The sequence below is a fragment of the Populus nigra genome, chromosome 19, assembly GCF_951802175.1.
Source record: "Populus nigra chromosome 19, ddPopNigr1.1, whole genome shotgun sequence".
Taxonomy (NCBI): domain Eukaryota; kingdom Viridiplantae; phylum Streptophyta; class Magnoliopsida; order Malpighiales; family Salicaceae; genus Populus; species Populus nigra.
The window spans coordinates 9,213,028-9,232,839 of record NC_084870.1 but is presented as its reverse complement, the minus strand read 5'-3'; the positions used below and the strand labels follow the sequence as shown (position 1 = coordinate 9,232,839).

Below are 19,812 nucleotides of genomic sequence, written 5' to 3'. Positions count from 1 at the left end.
TAAATTTTTTAATTATTAGTTTTTTTTAGGCCTCATTTATTCAACGGAAAATAAACTTGGAAAATCAATTCTTTTATTATATTAAAAATGAGTTGAAAAACATTTTTTGATCTCTTTGATGTACATTGAAAAATCAATTGCAAAAGCTGACATGTAACCTACAAAATGAAAAGTGTTTCCCATACCTCAAACCAATATCTAAATATAAATATTCCATAACTCGAATGAAGTATATCTTAATCATTATTTATTTATAATTAATATTGCAAATTAAAAAAGAACAAACATTGATGAACAATAAACTTCAAAATAGTTTAAATAGTAGTAATATGTACCGAGCAAAATGGGAAAGTGTTTTCCCAAGTTTAAAACAGGAAAAACACACAACCCTCTAAAACCCTTGTGTTCTCGTTTTACTGGACAACACATTCTATTGACTTACTTTCTAAGTAACCGTCCACCGAACGGTCGGAAAGCGTCTAAAGTGTTTTTTCGAAAACCATTTTAATACAAACAAACAAGGACTGAATATTAATGCTCATGGTTAACTAAGATGCTAGTGAAAACGTTGTTACCATCTCCATGCCGCAGGGGTAATGACGGATTCGGTTAGATTTTCATTCAGGTTGAAGGAACATGAAGAAGAACTTGAATGCCGGTAGCTTCCATGCAGCATAAATAGTCACCAACCACCAACAATGCAGATTTTTTAACTGTAGCACCATACCATCAAGAAGACGATTCATTATCGGTGCTGCATTAAACCCATCTAACTCCAATGGGCGACTTTGTAACATCCTTTGCACTTCAATGGATTGAACTGATACACTGTGATGATGCACATGTCTATTGATCTGTTCCTTCAATCGCTAAAACTATTTCTGAAATTTAAGACCCCACTGTGCTTAGCAATTCGGAAGGAACCATTTAGTATATTATAATCTGGATTTTCTATAAATCGAGGAAATCTGTGAGGATTCACACCAGGAAGAAAAAGGCTACCTTTAAACTGAGGTGTTTCCAAGACAATGCTCATGGGCCAGCAGAAACTGCACAAGGGTGGTTATGAAAATGAAATGCACCAAGTGCCGGCACCAATGATCCAATTGTAGCACAATGAACACTGGGATGTGCAAGCCCTGTTCTGACCCATTCCACTCAGTTTGGATAGTTTCTGCAAAGTTCCGGGTCAACCTTTCATAAACACAGCCCAGGTTCTTCAGGTTGATTACAGAAATGATCCTCCATATCAACATCAGGCGTGCCCAATAAGTTATGAATACTCAGGCCTGGAGCAATAATACCAATCTTAGAAGGCTTAAATGCCTAAAGCATTCCAAAACCACATAGCTGCAATTGGAAAAAAAGGGATGAAAATCAAAACCTTCCAGAACACATGAATTTTTATTTGAATGCATTATAAATAGTAACAGTGATTCAGGGTATACTTTCACTCGGCGAATCACCTGCAAGATTGGTAATGAGTCTCAAGCCAAGAGAACACGTGCAAATCCATTCAAAGATGAGTGCAGATCAGAAGTTCAATCATCTCTGGGAACCTGAGATGAGAAGCCAAAACCATGGTGAGCAAATCTGTGCTAAACTAGTTGTTAACAGTCATTCTTCATGACAGCAAGATGGGGCGATCAGATTTTGCAGTTTTGCTCAATCAACTCACAGGCTCACAGCTACCAAATATCAATTCATGCAATCATTAAATGGCATGAGATCAGCAAAGCTTCATATTAAAATCCAGTGAAAGGTTAAGAAATCAGACCATCATTGAATGAAATATTAATTAATGAGAAGGCAGACGATACTCAACTAAGATGGCCTGGCATTCTGGGAGAGACTAATCATGCAGACACTTTCACAAAGATAAAGCTTATGGCACAGCCATGGAAATCACAATAATGTTGTGGGTAGCTAAGCTGTGCAAACACCCCCTATATTAAAGCTTTTTTGATTGACACCTTCAAATGGGAAGCTTTTTTGATTGACACCTTCAAATGGTGCAGTGTTTTGACTAACACTATTCTATTCTGTCCATTCTAGCCATTAAAAATACCATGTTCAAGTCACGTGTTATCCTCAAAACACCAAGAAAAACCATAAAAAAATTGATTTCTTCGTGATAATTTGATCGTAACACAGCTACTAACTATCAGATTTGATCTTACCATTAGGGTTGGTTAACACTGTGAGACCCCAAATTGGGATAGCAAAGTAAATGGTTGATAACTCTTCCCCATGAATTGCTTCTTGTAGGAAATGGGTGGAATTATGAAGTCCTTTCAGAAAGGCTGTAATAAATCAGTTAAATATGCAAACCTCCTCCATAATTTTCTCCAACAGATGCCTAGAAGATTGAGGTCACAGGAACATGAAGTCAGAATTCCAATTGTGGATTAAAAGAAAAATAAAAGAAAAGAGGCTCATAAGTCATAAAGGCGTCAAAAAAAAGTGGAAGAAGGGAAGAACAAATGAAGACCTCAAAGTAAAATTAAAGCTACACCAAGTTGAACTTCCTAAAGTGCAAAATCCTCAGCAAGGATTAAATTCAATATGATAGACCAACTACAAAAGAAGAGATGCTAGGACACAATACAAGCACAAAAGGATTAAATTCTTATTGTGCATGAAAAAAGTAAACAAAAACACTTGAGATAAATGACAATCAGCCCAAGAACATGCAATAATTACTTTCAATGTGGCAACAGGTCCTGATAGGGTATTATAAAATCAAATATACAACTAGGTGGAACCACAAAGCATTGTTAAATCATAGCAAATCTTCTAACCAACTGTCATATATATTATTCATACACATCTCAAATACGAATTTTAGAGAGAAACTGTATGCATCATTATATAACCACGATAAAATTGCTTCCACGATAAATGCAAAACATCTACAACAGAATCAATAAAAAAGTGGGTGTGCTAACCTGAAGGTAAGGAAAGACAATATTGTATACTTGTAGGAGGAATTTCGACTTGGTCGTCAACCTGAGGCAAGATTGAAGTTTCATTAGCGATACATATCAAAGATTTGAATAAGAATTTGCCATATAAATAAAAAGCATGAATCCAGCAGTAGTATAGCTTATTAAGACCAGAAATAAAATGGCATCATCATTCATGAAGCCCAATATTGCAAACATAATTAGCCACCATAAAACAAGCCACACTTAACATAAGCAATAAAATCAAAATTAAACATGAGAAACAGAGAAATTTACATACAAGACTATTTCAATATGATAGACCAACTACAAAAAAGGCGGTAACAAAATGCAATGCTTAATTTTGCATTACCAATACCTTTTCTTTATAATCAATCTTACCAAACCCGACTTACAGAGGTAAGAACTAGTTGCACCTACTCTAGCAACAATAACTTGCAAAAGATAGGAACTGGAGAGAAGCAAGAACTACAGGTGCATATGTGCACATGCACATGCACACATGAGACAGAGAGACACAGAAAGAGACCAATCAGATACATGCACATACCTTCTAAGAAGACAGAAACAAACATAAATTTCTTCGAGGTCTAGCTCCATCTTTAGTTTAACATATTGCTTGAAAAGCTCACACAAATCATATGTAGCTTCCTCATCACAAGCATCACTATTTTCATCCAAAGGATATAGACATTCAGAAATTATGCGTTGCAGTATAGGAGATAGACTTCCAGTTGATCCCAGTTTGTAATACAACTCTGCCAAAGTCTTTAATATCAAGCTGCTGCTGACTGTGAACTTATCAACCCACCATGGGGGGCTCCCAATCCAAAGATTAGTATTCAAAACAGAGGCAATGGAATTTGATTGATTCTCAGTGATTTTAATAATCAAAGCTCCCTCAGGATTTTCTGAAAGAGGGTGTGATCCAGCATTTGAAGTCAACTCTTGTTTTCTGTGCGCAGGAAGCTGTCCAAGTATGTCACCTCTCAATTCTTCTGGCAATTGTTGTAACACTGATACATCCACTTGACTTAGAGATAAAGGCATCAAATCAGTGTTGTTAGGGCTTACAGAGCAAATGGCCTCATTCTGCAATACAGCCCCAGAAGGCGCTGCTTGTGCTTCCTCAATCATATGCTGTTTTGCCCTATTTTCCACCATTATGAAGTCAAGGGGAATCATATCAGATGCAAGAGGTCCCTCGCCACCATCAACTGCAAGCTCTTGCCCTTCAGCTGAAGGGGTGCTAGGATAACTGTTGGTGTTTTCACTTGCAACACTGCTTTTAGCAATGAAATCTGTTAACTTCCCTCCATAAATTTCATTTAACTCAGAAAAAAGTTCAGCTGGAAGACTCTTGACAACTCCCATATCAAGATGAGATAAAGGTGGTGGAGCTGAAATACCACTTGATGAATCGTTGTCCACTTGAGCAGAAAACCCAGTGTGGTCAGGAAATAATTGACCTGAAGTTCCAATCATGTTCTTCACCTCAGAATCTATCCTAGCCCTCTCTTTGTCCATACTGTTGACGCTACACCCTTTTTCAGTAGTTGCTGAGGAAGAGGTGAGCCATGACCTCAAAGAGTTTCTTTCAAGCACTTGTTTAGAAGGGTCTGCATTTTCAAGCTTGGAAACTTGCAAGCCAACACCCCGAATGTCCTTGACATCCAAGCAGAAAGACCCAAAGAGCTGCTTTGTTATCCTTTGAAGAACTTCAACATCATCAGTAGCATTTGGAACTGTCATGGAGTGGCTCAGATTCTCACAGTCCCCGCAGCCCATATATTTAGCAGGTTCATCGGCATCTTTTCTTGTCTTCTTTATCTTAAGGGTAAATGTGCGCCCTTGCAATCTACATCCTTGCAAACGGAACGAAACCTCCTTGCAAAGATTTAATAGGAAACATTGACTGTCTTGCAAATCCTTGAACCTGACACCCCAGTTGACTTCAGCACCTATAGTCTTGCTTTCCTGAATGTTACCAACCAGTCTATTATCAACTCCTCTACTATAGTTCCACAACATTTCTCCAGTTTTCAGTCCAAAATCCTTTTGAAGAGATTCCTTGGATATCAGACGTAACTGTCCACAAGTCCAAACATTTTGCTTCTTCAACTTCTCCTCCAAAACATGCCCTATTCCTGGAAGTGCCTTAATTGGAAGTTTGTGTAGATACTCATCCACACTTACAGAAGGGATATGGCATTGACCATTGGGTTTAGCACTTCTAGTGGCAAGTCGAGCCATGAGCATATTCCCAGCTATCCCAGCACTTGCAGTGCATCCTGTAGTGTCAAAAATCTCTTTCCTTATTGTTGAAGCTAAAAGCTCAGGATCTCCCATATCTTTTTCCGTGATGTCTAAAAATGCTTCATCACAGCTTATGGCCTGCACTTTGTGGCAGTGCTTATGCAAGATGTTGTAAAGCTGATCAGCTACTTCTTCATAAGCTTTGAAATTGTAAGGGAAAATGACAAGTTGCGGACAAAGGGCTTTGGCATCTCTAACAAAAATCCCAGCCTTAACTCCATAGTTTCGGGCAGGGTAGTTTGCTGATGAAATTTCAGCTGTTCCTTTTGGGTTGTCAGAATGGCATACTGCTACAGGCTTATCATGTAACTCTGGATGATTCCGGATGACTACAGAAACAAAAAAACAGTCCTGTGCAGCATATAAAGTCAATGACCATCAAGAAAACAAAATGAAGAAATATGGGAAGACAAAAAAAATATCTGAATGACATCCAAGTCCAACTATTTTTACAGTTCTGAATCTCATACTACTACTAAATCAACAGTGCTTATATGCTAAAATTGAAAATGGAGATAAGGTGGAACTATTGGACAATTCATGCCAGCTGCATGAGCACCTTAACTAATTCATAAGGAAAGAAGACACAAGCAGGAGTATGTTCAAAAACAATACCATGTCAACATGGATAATAGTTGACTTGTTAGAATTATCAGAGGTGTTGAGATCTGAGCTTCTGCGCTTAAACTCACTTGATGAGCTAGGAAAACGCTTACGGTACCGACTTCTCCAGGTTCCTATGAAGTGCAGCCTTGAACTCTGCAAGAACCAAAGTTTGGTCAGCACGTCACCAAAGAAGGCACCATGGGAGTACCCTAAACTATCAACACATTGAGGAATGGAAAATTCACAAGATGTCAAGAGAGTGATCACATGACAAAAATGACTCATCAAGAAAATTATGCATTCAATGTCCTTAAGTAGAAGCATTTGTGGATTCTACATGCATATGAATCTAGTATAATAAATTTACTTTCCTAATAAACAGAATTAAATGCGCAATCCATAAACACATAGGATGGATACTGTGGAGAGGAACAGATTGAGAATAATAAAGTTATGCAGTGATGGATGCCATGTCAGTACTCATTAGTAACAAAAATCTAAAAGGCAGAATTATAACAAAAATTCTAATATGGCAGGGTTGTGAGAACTGAGAAAACAATTGCATCATTGGCCAGTAACACCCAACTAGCTACTAGTCATTTTCAGTTTGGTGGCTGAAAATTTTGAGTGTTTTAACTCTGATCTTTCAGGGAAAGGCTCAAGTACTGGGAAAGTCAAAGAAAGTATCAATCAAATGCCTCAACAATAAATATTTCTGCTCAGCATACACATAGGCCTGTATTACCGTGACCTTTTGGCATAGCCTGACAAAACAAACCTTTTTGTTAGAAGAAAGAAAATCATATTAAGCTTGATGAGAGAAACATATAGATCTGCAATTCCCAAAAAATCAAACATTGATAAGGCATCAAGATAACAAACACAAAGAAATACCAGAATAAGTATTTACAATTTTAAGAGGACCAGCTCAGGTTCTAGGTAATCATTCATGCACATGGTTTAAAAGAATATAAATTAAAGGAGATAAAAACAGTAGAGAAGAAGTGCAGGGTGGCAGCAATCTTCTTATTCAATAGTGCACAGTCAGTATTCTAATCCAGTACCTTAAAGTAATTCTCCACAAAATTGGGATCCCCAAGAGTTGAATGACGTTGATTTGAAGGCCCACTAGGTTCTGAACTCAGTGATCCATCCGAACTTTGATTGTGTAAGCAATAGCCACTAACTGACGAAGAAAATTGATCTGGACCAGATTGATGCTTGCTGTTTACACTGTTTCCATATTCTGCATCACTACTACCAAATTCTGCCATCTTTACTTCTGCAGATTTTCCACTACTGCTATTTAGCTCCTTGAGTTGATGATTAGGATCATCAAGTAGTTTGCCGGCTTGCTCGGCAAATCTCACAGGTTCATCCACTTCGGAAATATACGCATCCTTTGTGGTGCCACCCTTCAAAATTGGATCCAGGTTCACTTGACAAACTTCATCAGTCAAAACATTCTCTGGGACTGGGTTACTTTTCAGGGTAAAGAAGGCTGATAATTTTGGTTGGTTACTAGCAAGCTGGTTGAGCTGGTAAGGAATCCCTAGCGACAACACAATAAATTCCATAGAGTCAAGATGTATGAATTTAACATACTTTTAACTCCTCAAACATCAGAGAAAGTGAGAGGGCAGAATCCCCTCAGGCCCACTCAGGGCAATGGCTCATCAAATTTGAAACTTTATTAGTTATACCCTTTTGCCAAAAGAATTTACATTTCAATCATTATCAAGGACTCTCACGGATTAATCTTTGGATTTTGATCAAGATATGTCTGTTATTGACTTGCTGGCTATTAACAAGTTAATGTCGATACATGTAGGTGGACAATATTTCGGCAAAAAAAAGAAGGTGCCCCATTGCCAAGTAACAGTCAAACTCCTCTTTCGAAAGAAGGAAAACTCATTCACCTATTTCAATTCTTTTAATAAATTTAAAAAAAAAAAAAAACTTCCCTGACTGCCCCCACCCCTGCATTTTTTTCTAACAAAGCCAACGCTGCTTTTTTAAGCATTGATAGAGAAAACAAGGAGAATGCAACCTCAACATGGTTACCACTTACACTTAAAAATCCTCTAGTCCTTTATCTAATACATTTCTCTTTAGAAAATTAGATTTGGTAAGTTCTCTTATTGCTTATTTCTACTCTCCATTGAAGAACTATGCCATCTATAATAACAAGTCAGGATCAAGAAAACAGGCAACTTACAACTCAAAAGTTTGTTAGCAACAATAGAATCCAAAATCCATGTAGGTTTGACCACTGGGAGCCCACCACTAAATGACCTGCATTGGATTACCAGCAATGAAAAGAAAAATTAATTCCAATTCCATGTTTACTGGTTTTAGAAAATAAAACCAATAACAGTGTGAACCTCAGGTTCTTGATTTTACTATCGGGAAGACTGCTACAGATTATATGCGTAACTTGATGCCTAGAAAAGTAATTCGCAAATCGCCCACCATACTTCAACATGTAAGCTCGCAGTTCCTGAAGCAGATGTAAATATCAAACACAAATTCAAACAGTAAGGAATCGCAGATTAAAACGAAATGTTTGAAAAATTAACCTGGTTCGAAGGAATTGTGAAACCATCAATAAAAATAGAGACTCCTTGAAAAATCAGCTTCCCGGAACTCGAACCAGAATGGTGAGAAGTGGAAGCCTCTGCTTCAAACTGATGTTGAAGCTTCCTATTCTTCTCTACCATATAACTGCACCCAATTTTATTTTTTCAAACATTACAATTATAACACAAATACACAATCAACAAAACATTATTCACAAATTAAGTTCCATTAAATCTGAATTAAGGTATGTTTTTAAGAAATTATTAAGCAGCACATTAAAAAGAACGTCAAGCAACATGTTCATTTCTTGTGAAATTCCAAGTTCTACAGAAAAATTAAATTATCAGAGAAAACTTGAAAAGTACTAAAAAAATTGATATAGAGAGAGAGAGAGGACCTGCCGAAATTGGAGAAAGGAGAGCTGCGAGAGGAGGAGCGAGAGGAGGAGAGTGAGTTGGCACCCCAACCCATGCCGGGGGTTTTTTGCTTGCTATTTTTATTGTTTGAAGAATTCGAATTATTCAAACCTCTCTTTGATTTTCGACTTGAATTGGCAGAGGAGGATCGCGAAGAATCAAAACTCATTTTCTTTCCGTTTTTACTTTTTTTTCTTCAGGTATGATAGATATATAGAGAGAATCCAAATGGAGTGCGGGAGAAGCTTTTTGACTCTCTGTTATTCGTGTGTAATAAAATTTTAAATGAAACGGCAAAAGTGAAGTCCTGATTTTATATGCAGGATATACGGGCCGCTTGGCCCATGGGTTAGGCAGACTAGGATCATGGTCCGGCCTGAGTTTTTTTATTATTAAAAAAAATATTTTTTTTTTAAATGAGAATTATTTTTTAACCTGAGTTTTTTAAAATTTTTAAATTATTTAAAAAAATATTTTTTTATTTTTTAAACTTTTATTTTTAATATTAAAATAATTTAAAAACATAAAAAAAAATCATTAAAGTTGCGCTGTTTGAACTTGGAATTGCTTTGTTTCGAACGCACAATCTTATTATGGCATAATGTAGGTTGCACTAATAGAAACAATCGTAAACACTTAAAAAAAAAAATTAGATTACACTGTTGAAAATATAAAAAAATAATCCCTCGAAAATAAAAAATAATGTTCGCATATTCAATGAAATTATTAATAACAACACGGTCTTTGCATTGTTCCCAGCTGTACAGAAAAGAATTATTTTATTTTTTCTCCAGATATTTTTAAACTACGCAAGTTTGTCAAATATTCTTTTTAACACGTATTAGTTTCAAAAAAAACTTCGACCTGAGGGTTAAAAAGCAAATACTCCAGGTAAAAGAAACAATTAGACTAGCAACCAACCCTTCTGACCAAAAATGGCATTGATATCAGTAATGCCGGGAACATTTACAGGTGCGATCCATGTTAGAAAGCTAACTATGCCAAAGAGGCTGCCACCCCAAAACAAAGAGAGCACTTCTCCACCTTCCAGTACCTTCCCAAAAGTCTCGCCTAGTTTACATCAAAAATAGGCAGAGAACCCCTTTGCACCCGACGCTTGGTTCTTCTCCACCATGCACGAGTCCTTTGGTATTTTTACTACCATGTCCGTTTACCCTTTTTGACCCTTTTCCACCTTGAGCTACCTGGCTCTCAAAAATATAGGCAGAGAATTAACTATTAGAATAGATTCACTGTTTACTTGATGAGAATGATGGGTGGTTTTTTTCAGTAGTGGCAGGTGACCAGAAATCAGCACCATTGCTGCTTGCCAGGTGAACGGTGCAGTCCACTGGGACAAGACACAGCCCCCTGCTGCTCAGATTCTGTATTGGCTCCTTTACTCCAATCCCTCCGCCTTCCTAGCATGGTTTTACCATAGTAAAAAAAGAAATAACAGAAGGCCATGTCAATATCAATACTAATAGCAGTCTGACTCTTTACCACAAAGGCAAATTTGTTTCACCATGGTCAAAATTTTCACTTGATCCGTGTGATCTAGTCAAGAGTAAGTGGGACCTACTTAAGGTGGATCCAGATGCAAAGATGTGGATTCATATAGTCGTTTTTAAGAGAGGTAAAAAAGGACAAAAAATGATTGTACTTTGGTACTTACAGGTAGATTTTGCAGGTAAGGAGAGCACAGGACCTTAACCTGATCTTGCAGAAACCTGATATATCCCATCGCTTCATGGAGCACTGAAGCTGTGTCTGTCTGCTAAATTTCAATTCCCAATGACATCTTTACTTAGCATGAAGCCAGAGCCAATTTTCTTCATAAAAAAATTCTTTGAACTATACTGAAAACAATCCTGACCAAATTAAATATAGAAAAATAACTTATTTGTGCAGTTCGGACCTTGCCAAAGGGGGATACAAGCTGTTGCAATGAAGTGATTCTGTCTCCGACCTTCTCTCTCTTCACCTGCCAGTAAAGGAAATCAAGCTGATCAGTGCACTTTCGTCAAAATTAAAGAATTATATGCAGCGTGCATGCAGGTACATCCTAGAAATTAAGAAAAAACTATAAACCGTAACCTTAGCATTTCCGGTTGACCTGGGATTCTTAGTTTTGGTCTTTTTGCTGGTTCTCTGGCTAGGCAAATTAGTTTTGGCTATTGTTTTAGTACTCTTCGCTGTTACTTCTTGGCTTGACGCATTTCTTTTTCTCTGCAAAACTAGCAAGTATAAAGAGAAGACCAGAAAAATCCAAAAGCAAAATAAACAAATTTCAACCAGATACTAACATTTGATTTGGAGACGGTACTGATTGCATTAACAGTACCGTTGCAGTTGTTACCAGAAGAAGCTGAAGATGAGTCACTGCATGTGACTCCAGAGATTTGAGGGGTAGTCTTTGTTGCTTCACTAAACATCACAGTTTCACTTTCATTCTGATGGGTATACCCCCCGAAAGAGAGCATTCTTGCAGACTTTCCAGTGGAAGAGAAACGTGAGGCATGGGCCATATCAACACCAGCACCCACTTCATCATCATTAGAGAAGAGCAGCTCAGACAAACTAGGAGGATTGCCCTCTGCTACAAGATGGCTCCCCTCAAGAAAACTCTCACTCCCAGACATCTAAAACAAAGCCTAGAATCACGAAGAATACAGTGCGTAACAAATGGCGTTCTTTGTTTGTGTGAGTGTGGTGGTGTGGTCAGGACAGGGGTAGCAGCCGTTACCTTAGACTTAGAGAGAGTGAAGTGACCAATGTGTTGTGTAGAATGGGAGTGAAGTTTTGTGGGGGCCTTTGATATTTCCAATACTGGCTTTGGGTTTCGGAGTGTTTCAGTCAACCACGCCTAGCCCGAGAAAACCGTGGTTTAGCCCTTCAAAGCATTCGGTTTGGTTAAAATCCCTGTTAGCTTTCCTTCTTTCTTTCATTGCCTGGCTCAGACACCAGACTAGTCACGACCATGCACCGACGGGTGCTGGTTAGAACGAAACTGACTCGACTCAACGTGTTTGCACAAACTATTAAATTAAAGAATTTTTAAATATTTTTTTATTTAAAAAATATTAAATTGATAATTTAAAAAAAAAATTATGATTTTAATAAGATAACATTAAAAATAAAAATAAATCTAAAAAACATTATTTTAATAAAAAAATTTATTAATATATACTTTTATAAAGCATTTCATTACTAAACACACTTGTTCAGACGCTGCCACCCCACGCCCCTGTCAAGGGTAATTAGATGCTTGTATGCAGTGGTATTAATTAATTAGTTAATTTTTCACAAGTTAAGGAGCATTAAAATTATAGATTGAGTAGGAGCAATCCTTAAAAACTTTTGAATTATTTCGCTCTTATAATCATGGCATCATTGAACATTGCTAGCTGGATGAGATTTTTTTAAAATCTGATGGACCAGCATTACGTGTTCCACTCGATTGATATGAGACTCCTAACCTTCATCCAAGCATTCGTCTTGTAAATAGTTACACCTTGGATTAAAATTTTATTGTATGACAAAAAAATTTACTCAACATTATAAAAAAAAATTTAGTTTGTAAATAACTATCTGTTGTTGTTATTAAACATAACTAGAAAAATAAATATTGAAAATTTCCAATTTAACTTCTTGTCCGATATAAGTTTAAAATTAAATCGTGTAAGGGTTGACATAATCAGAAAAAAAATATTAAAATCTGTTTATTTAACTTCTTGTACAATAGAGGTTTAAAATTAAATTATATAAAGGTTGCATCGACATAACCAATCAACTTAATTAGTTCAAAAACAACTCGATCGGCCATTAAAAAGAATCCAACAAAGGAATTGAGAAGAAAAATTATGGAATTAACAAGAAAAAAACATCTCGAATCAACTTATTGTCTAGCTTCGGTTTAAAAATAAACTGTGTGAGAACTGTCCTAATATGACTCGGTCATCTAGTTGGTTCAAAGACAACCCGACTCACAATTTTAAAAAATATAAAGATGAAATTAAAAAAAATAAAGAAAAAAACCCATCATCTAAATCCCTTATTTGACCTGAGTTTAAAATTAAATTATACAAAATCTGTTTTAATATAAGTTAATTTATTTAGTAAATTTATAGATAACCTGGATAATTACTAACAAAAAAAAACATGGAGAAGATTAAAAAAAAATAATGAGGCTAAAATAAAAGAAGAAGAAAAAGAGTTTGGGTTAAAAATGTAAATGAGCCTTGTTACTATTGACATGATTTCGGTATATTTGAGATTGTGGTAACTTTTGTGGTTGTGATTTGAAAAACATTGTTTCATAAAAAGTACTTTAAATTGAAGTTAGTTTTGTAAAATACTAAAATATATGTTTGGTTAAAACTATCGTTGAAATTGAGGTTGAACAAAAAGTTGTTTAATGTGTTTGGTTAAGAATGCTTTTCAAATTTAGGTTGTAAAATAACTAAAAAAACATATATTAATATTGATGGTTTTTAATTAAAATATTATAGATTTAACTGATGTTATTACATCATGAAATAAACAATACTTTATATCAAATATTTTTTATTGTTCTATTAAACTATCTGCAATTTCATCACGTACGAAAATTATACGACAAGGATTACAGTTTTCATGGCTTCCTGAGCGTGCAACAATATTAGGTAAAATATCATCAGGAATAAAATTGAGATTGCGATTAAATTCTACAAATGTTACGTCATCATGCGATCTTCTTCTAATGCAATTATGCAGTGCCCATTGAATAATATTAAATACTAGTTTTTCGAATAAAACATAATATCTAATAAATTTTGTTGGATTTTTTTATTTTACTGGGTCGAACTTGGTCTAATGTATTTAGGTTTGGGTTGGATCCGGTCCAGGACATGAACAGTGAAGAAATAATTAATTCACTATCCACCTCTCCACTGTTCACTTTGCAGAACAGTGAGAGACAGGGAAATACAGCTGGAGAAGAAGAAGGAGAAAGGGAACAACAGGCTACCTTGCGTGGTTTTCTCCCTTCCGATGGTGGTGTTGCTATTGTCGACTGTGACTCAAGGCGATTCTTGTAGCACGAGGAAGGTAGGCGGTGGTGCTCATTTTTCTTCTTGTGTTGGCCTCCGTTAAACCTTTCCTTTTCATTTATGTTTCGTCTCCCGACGTTCCTCTTTATTCTAGAAAAATTGAGGTGAATTGCTACTTGCAAAGCTCAATTTTTTTGCTTTTATTGAACTTGAGGTGCAGCTTCAATTTATGATGGGTCTCATCAAAATAAAACCACGTTTTAACTTAACCAAATATATATTTTTGCGACTCAATCTCAATCTCACACAGAACCACATCACCAAACAGGCGAAGTGTTAAGCTCCGTAAAGAATGTCACTTGTTTTAGTATAGAAAAGTTTCGGATTTGAATTGATTGTTTGTTTTTGAGTTTTAAAAATGTTTTTGAAAAATTTTAATTTTAAATTTTAAATTTTAAATTTTAATTTGTTTTAAATTAATAGTTTTTGGTATTTTTAGATCATTTTAATGCGTTGATATCAAAAATAATTTTTTAAAAATAAAAAAATAATATTTTAATTTATTTTTTAATAAAAAAATACTTTAAAAATCAACAACAAACATATTGTGATAGCTTTGTTACTGACATTATCGTTGCAAATTATAATTCAAGACAAGTACGAGAAAAATAGTATTCATCAGTGAATAATCTATTTAAAGTTAAAATGGAATGGAGCTGGTATTTTTATCCAGCAGTTTTTTAAAAGAATATTTTATCTAATTATGTTAAAATAAAAATAGACAGTACATGGAAGACAAACGATTTAAACTTTGAAATGAAATTTATTTTATCATGGGAACTTTCATTCTCCTGTTGATGATTTTTTTTTTATTAGCAACATGCTTTTTAAATGAAAAACTGAAATCCTTTGAAATAAATATTCATAAAAATCTCATTTATTAGAATAAAAAAGAAAAAAATATATGTCTCTCTCTAATTAAAATATATATCTCTCTAATTAAAACTCCATTTCCTTATCTATTTATTTTCTTTGTCTTAGAAAAATACACATTTTATTCTCAAATAATACCCATTAGCATATTTTTATAGATTTTGCATTTTAGATAATATAAAATAATTCACAGGGTAATTTTCAATATTATTACACAAACTATTATCTTATCCGGAAACAATTAAAATAAAATAACATTTTAATAATTTTATTCATTGTGAATTTGCCTCAGATAAAGAAAAAAAAACAAGGAGAAATATAAAAGAGATGAGACTAAGCAAGGATGAAAAAAATATAAGAAAGTTTCCAACTACCTCTATAAAACTCCACTATTAATACTTTTTTAGAAATATATAAGATAGTGGTTTAAGGTATTTTTTTTAGAAATATATTAAAATAAAAAATTTATTTTTTTAAAAATATTTTTTAATATCACACATTAAAATGATTTAAAAATATAAAAAAATTATTTTTTAAAAAATTAAAAATTAAAAAAACTCAATTTATATTACATTCTCAAACAATACAAGATTATTTCGGATTATTTCTGAGCTCGTGTTTAAAAATCATCATATACATTGAATTTGAGGTACACTACAGAGGCAAGGAAAAAAGACGAGGATAACATTCGCGAGACTCCACTGAAAATGCTAGTAAAATTTGGAGCTGATTGACCTTTGATGGGCGTGGGAGATTCTAAAGAGAGGGCGCGTGGGGGTTAAACATTCAGCTTTCATTATGTTGCAAAACTGACATAAGAAGTGGGCCCACGAGCTGTTTCTCAAGAAAGATCAGCCGCGCAGGAGAGCCACAGATCGTACATTTCCATCTTATCACGAGCAGTCCAGATCAGGGGTTACACAGATGACGATTTCAATTGTGATGGACGGCTACAAGATGAGGTACGTATTGAAGTCGCACGCACTTCGTTCATACACTGCTGTCCTACACCCTTCCCTTTCCTTACGGGAACTCTTACCGCTCCAGCACAATTTAGGCACCGTTTGGGAACGCGGTTGTTGATATCAAAAATAATTTTTAAAAATAAAAATACATTGTAGGTATGCATTTTAACATTGTAGGCATGCATTTTAGCACGAAAAGTTATTTAAAAAACACCCACAACCACACTGCCAAACACGCTCTTAATACATAGATACCGGGATTAAACTCATCCGCTAGTAAAAATTATAGTTTTATTAATAGACCGCTAATAAAAATTTATTAGCGATTGTTTTAAACAATTATTAGTGTAATTAGTATTTATATTAAACAATTGTTAAAGACAATAATCGTTTTTAATACACGGATTCTAACGTCAATAACTCAAACCCCAAATTAATTTTTTTAATACTAGAAATTTATGTTGAAAATGCATGCAATTTGTTTTAGTTAAAAAACTCAATCGATTATATCAAATAAGTAAACGTATTCTAAAACAAAAAATTCTAACAGCCGGTGACGAATGAGTCAAGTATTCGGCCGCTGCTGGTACAGTTTCCACTCTCCTGAGCTGCTGATAGCTGGCAACTACGAAACAGCAGACACATGGAGGGAACGTGGCAATTATGTTTACTGAAAGAGACACTTGGAAACAGACCTGGCTAGAAACTAGAGCTTCGAGGTGTCTGACAGTCAATCCCTTCCCGACATTTCCTTAGTTGCATGACGCGCCTTTCCACACCTCGCTGGTCGCTTGCCCTCGTCAATGTGCCTGGTCTCCATGTTTAGTTACATGGTTCGATATTTAGTTCTTTCTGGTATTGAAGTCTAACATTTTTTTAAATTGATTTGATATATCTTGTTATTAAAAATATTTTTAAATAAAAAAATAACTTAAAATTTTAACCGAGAGGGCAATGATGCCCCCCCGTCCGTCTAACGGTTGTTGAGCCATCGTTGATTTACTTAGCTTCTACCGAGAAGAAAAGCATCAGCATTTTGGTTTCGAAGGTTGGAAATTTCATGTCGAGTTTTTAGAGGGGCTTTCAATAATTAAAAACCCGTAAGGATCATTGCACGTGATTATAATAAATCTAGTTTTTGAATTTCTAAAACATGCACGCACGCAGTTAAGTTCCTAACAAACAAATTGAGCTAACATGATCTGACCAACAAATCCTATGGACATGGTCGATATTGAATCAATAGAATTATATTTAGAAGAATAATTGTTAATATCGTGTGGTGTCGAAGAGTAGAGAGGAAGGATTAGCAAGGAAATTAAAAATTAACCTCCGAGTAATACAATTGAAAGGTTAAAATATAACCTTGGACAGAAAGGGGGCAAAAACTACAACTAGTAATCCATGAAATGCAGATGAGAATTAATGTCAGTTTAAGGTATAACCAGTCACTTCATGTAAGCAGCCTACTTGTAACCATTAATAATAAAAGCATACAAGCTGTTGTTTTACAGGGAATGCAAATGGACGATACTTCTTCAGCAACACAACACATATGGAAGGAAGAAAACCACAGAATTAGCGTACCTCACTTGATCAAAATGAGATACTTCATTCAATCGACTACTGTTATTAATCTAATCGTACACAACCCGTCGGCAAACATAAATATCTAAAAAATGTAGAAATAAGCGAAAAATCCAACCACATTAAAAGCCGAGCAGAAACAAGTCATAAATCCTCACAATTCGAAAACATAAGAGTTCGTGACTACCCGTTGGGGTATAATGACAAACACCTGGCAGGCACACGTATAGTTCCCTTTTCTAGCCGCAACAAATCTCCTTCAGTTTAGTAGCAGCCGATTCATCAACCGAATACTGCACTCGTAATGCACCTCCGTAAATAAAAACTCTTTAAAACAATTCACAAGAAACATTAATAGACAAGCATTCAAGGCATATAAAAAAGGAACCTTGTTGAGAACCCAGAGGGAGTGGTTATAAGCTCTAAGGAAGAGCTCGTCGAGGAATTGGGTGTCACTGGCATCGACATCTCTGTAGTTGACGAAGTTTTCGCGTGCGTATTTGGCGTAATAAGGCCTCGAGTCCTTTGGTAACCGCCTCACTAGTCGCAGAACCTGTCCATATACTCCCAATGCTTTCTGCATTTCTCTTCGAGCCGTTGACTGGATCTCCCGCTCTTGAGATGCCGTTTCGCCGCTAAATGTCGCTAGAAGTCGAGGCCTAAGTATGCCATTAATGGGCTTTACTCAAATAGTGTTGGTCTTATAATGGGCAGATGGACTTTAGGTCCAAAAACAATATGCTTACTCTTGAGCCTCGGAGCATCGTTTTGTGAAATGTAAGGTAGTTGTCAATCACAGAGTTTTGGGCTCTCGGCTTTAGATGGCCCTAGCATCCTAGTTGTTTGCAATGTTTTCAGTAGCTAATGCTCAGAACTCAGAAGCTCCATTACTTCGGCTTCACTTCCTTTTTCCCCAAAGCATCACATTTATCATAGGCGTGAGTGCTAGCTATGGCTTGACGACATGTAGATGTTGCTAGCAGGCTTCCTAATGTCCGTTGTCCGCTAGCTTTTCTAGAACAAAAGGTAGATTGGTAATCCGCGATAGGTATATCTATATTTTTAAAATATATAAAAATACGTTCATGTGCTGGAGAGGTACTGTAAAAAAGGAAGAGAAAATTGCGACTTAGTTTATACACCTGATTAGTTAAATACGCTAATTTCATTAATTATATGATGATAAGAAGATAATAATACTAAATAGACTGAATAGAAAAAAAAAACCCACGAGGACATTACAAAAAAGCTTGCCAAAAGGGAAACTTAGCGGAGCCAATATTAAATAATAAAAAAAAACTTGAATTAACCTAATCAAAATTAGCATGTTGAACCTGTATTTTATGGCACGAAGTCGGGATAACCACATGGATCAAATAAAAAAATATAACCCCCAATTTCCAACAACCTAATGCAAAATTATATGAAAAAAATCAATTAAAAGCAATGACCTAAAAATACACTAGCAAAGCTTGGCAAGTTTACCAAACCCTGTGATCTAAATTATACAAATAGGATAACTTAATAGAAAGCAAAACAAAAAATAATTAGGAAGCTCAATTCTTAACTCAATCCAACGTTGAAATACAAAACCGGAAAATTATCAATTTTTTTAAAAATAACCAAACAAAGACCCGAGTCAACTCAAGCTAACTCTTCAAACCTGCGACCTAGGTTATGTACCCGAGATAACCCCGTAGAAAGAAAATTGAAGAAAATAATGAAGCCAGACTTCTAACAAACTCATTATTGAATGATAAAATTAAAAAAAAAAAGAGTAAAATAAGAACTTGAAAAAAAATCAATGTCAACTTGAATTAACCTTTCAAACTTGTGAACTGAGTCATGAGAACGAGAAGGCATCATTGGAAAAAAATCATAAAAATCAATTCCTAACCAATCAAATATTGAAGAGTAAAATTGAAAAAAAAATTGATTTTAAAGAAAGATCTAAAACAAAAAAATAGCATTCAAGAGAATGAGGACTAAATGATACAAAAAAACAAAACAATAGGACATCTTTAATTTTTGGCAAATTAATACGAACCCTAAAGAGAGGAAAGAGAAAAGTGGGAGGAGAAGAAAGAAAAAGTCGTTGGAGCCTCGTTGCCGCTCATCCGTTGACACTCGTAACACTATAAAAAAAAAGCTCATCACAACGCTCCCAACAGAATTTTGGACTACGAAGTTAAGCTATTGGAGGAAGCTACAAATGTCACTAAAAAGTGGTGATTTCACCACCCATACCACACATGTTGCATGCATTAGCAAACTTATCTTACTATTCCTTTGTGGTATCTATAATTGTTTGTGTCAAACTTGATCCCTTAAGACTTAATTGTTTTAGATATGGGAGGAAGTTAAGCTATTGGAGGAAGCTACAAACGTCACTAAAAAGTGGTGATTTCACCAC

At 35.3% G+C, this 19,812-nt stretch overlaps 3 protein-coding genes across 12 annotated transcripts; all 3 read right to left on the bottom strand.

Moving 5' to 3' along the window:
* Positions 1-291: 291 nt before the first annotated feature.
* LOC133680427 (DNA repair protein REV1) lies at positions 292-9,147 on the bottom strand. 10 transcript variants are annotated; one of them, XM_062103376.1, is made up of 12 exons: positions 8,866-9,147; positions 8,468-8,612; positions 8,273-8,388; positions 8,107-8,183; positions 6,953-7,440; positions 5,898-6,041; positions 3,517-5,633; positions 2,949-3,009; positions 2,181-2,359; positions 1,467-1,559; positions 1,003-1,350; positions 292-899 (listed from the first exon to the last, which is right to left on the bottom strand). In XM_062103376.1, exons 1-9 carry the CDS (start codon positions 9,051-9,053, stop codon positions 2,318-2,320), a joined length of 3,378 nt encoding a protein of 1,125 aa, XP_061959360.1. In that variant the 5' UTR covers positions 9,054-9,147; the 3' UTR covers positions 292-899; positions 1,003-1,350; positions 1,467-1,559; positions 2,181-2,317. The 10 variants fall into 10 exon arrangements, with proteins under 10 accessions (XP_061959360.1, XP_061959357.1, XP_061959356.1 ...); XM_062103373.1 differs by having other exon boundaries at positions 292-881; XM_062103372.1 differs by having other exon boundaries at positions 292-1,350; positions 1,449-1,559.
* A 383-nt stretch (positions 9,148-9,530) lies between these two features.
* Positions 9,531-11,646, bottom strand: LOC133679245 (transcription factor bHLH113-like). Its single transcript, XM_062101786.1, has 5 exons — positions 11,191-11,646; positions 10,982-11,113; positions 10,803-10,868; positions 10,560-10,658; positions 9,531-10,305 (listed from the first exon to the last, which is right to left on the bottom strand). The coding sequence occupies exons 1-5, from the start codon at positions 11,524-11,526 to the stop codon at positions 10,135-10,137; spliced, it is 804 nt and encodes a 267-aa protein (XP_061957770.1). The 5' UTR covers positions 11,527-11,646; the 3' UTR covers positions 9,531-10,134.
* Positions 11,647-17,264: 5,618 nt separating this feature from the next.
* Positions 17,265-18,062, bottom strand: LOC133680537 (LYR motif-containing protein At3g19508-like). The gene is made up of 2 exons (XM_062103542.1): positions 17,788-18,062; positions 17,265-17,692 (listed from the first exon to the last, which is right to left on the bottom strand). Exons 1-2 carry the CDS (start codon positions 17,980-17,982, stop codon positions 17,639-17,641), a joined length of 249 nt encoding a protein of 82 aa, XP_061959526.1. The 5' UTR covers positions 17,983-18,062; the 3' UTR covers positions 17,265-17,638.
* Positions 18,063-19,812: the final 1,750 nt, after the last annotated feature.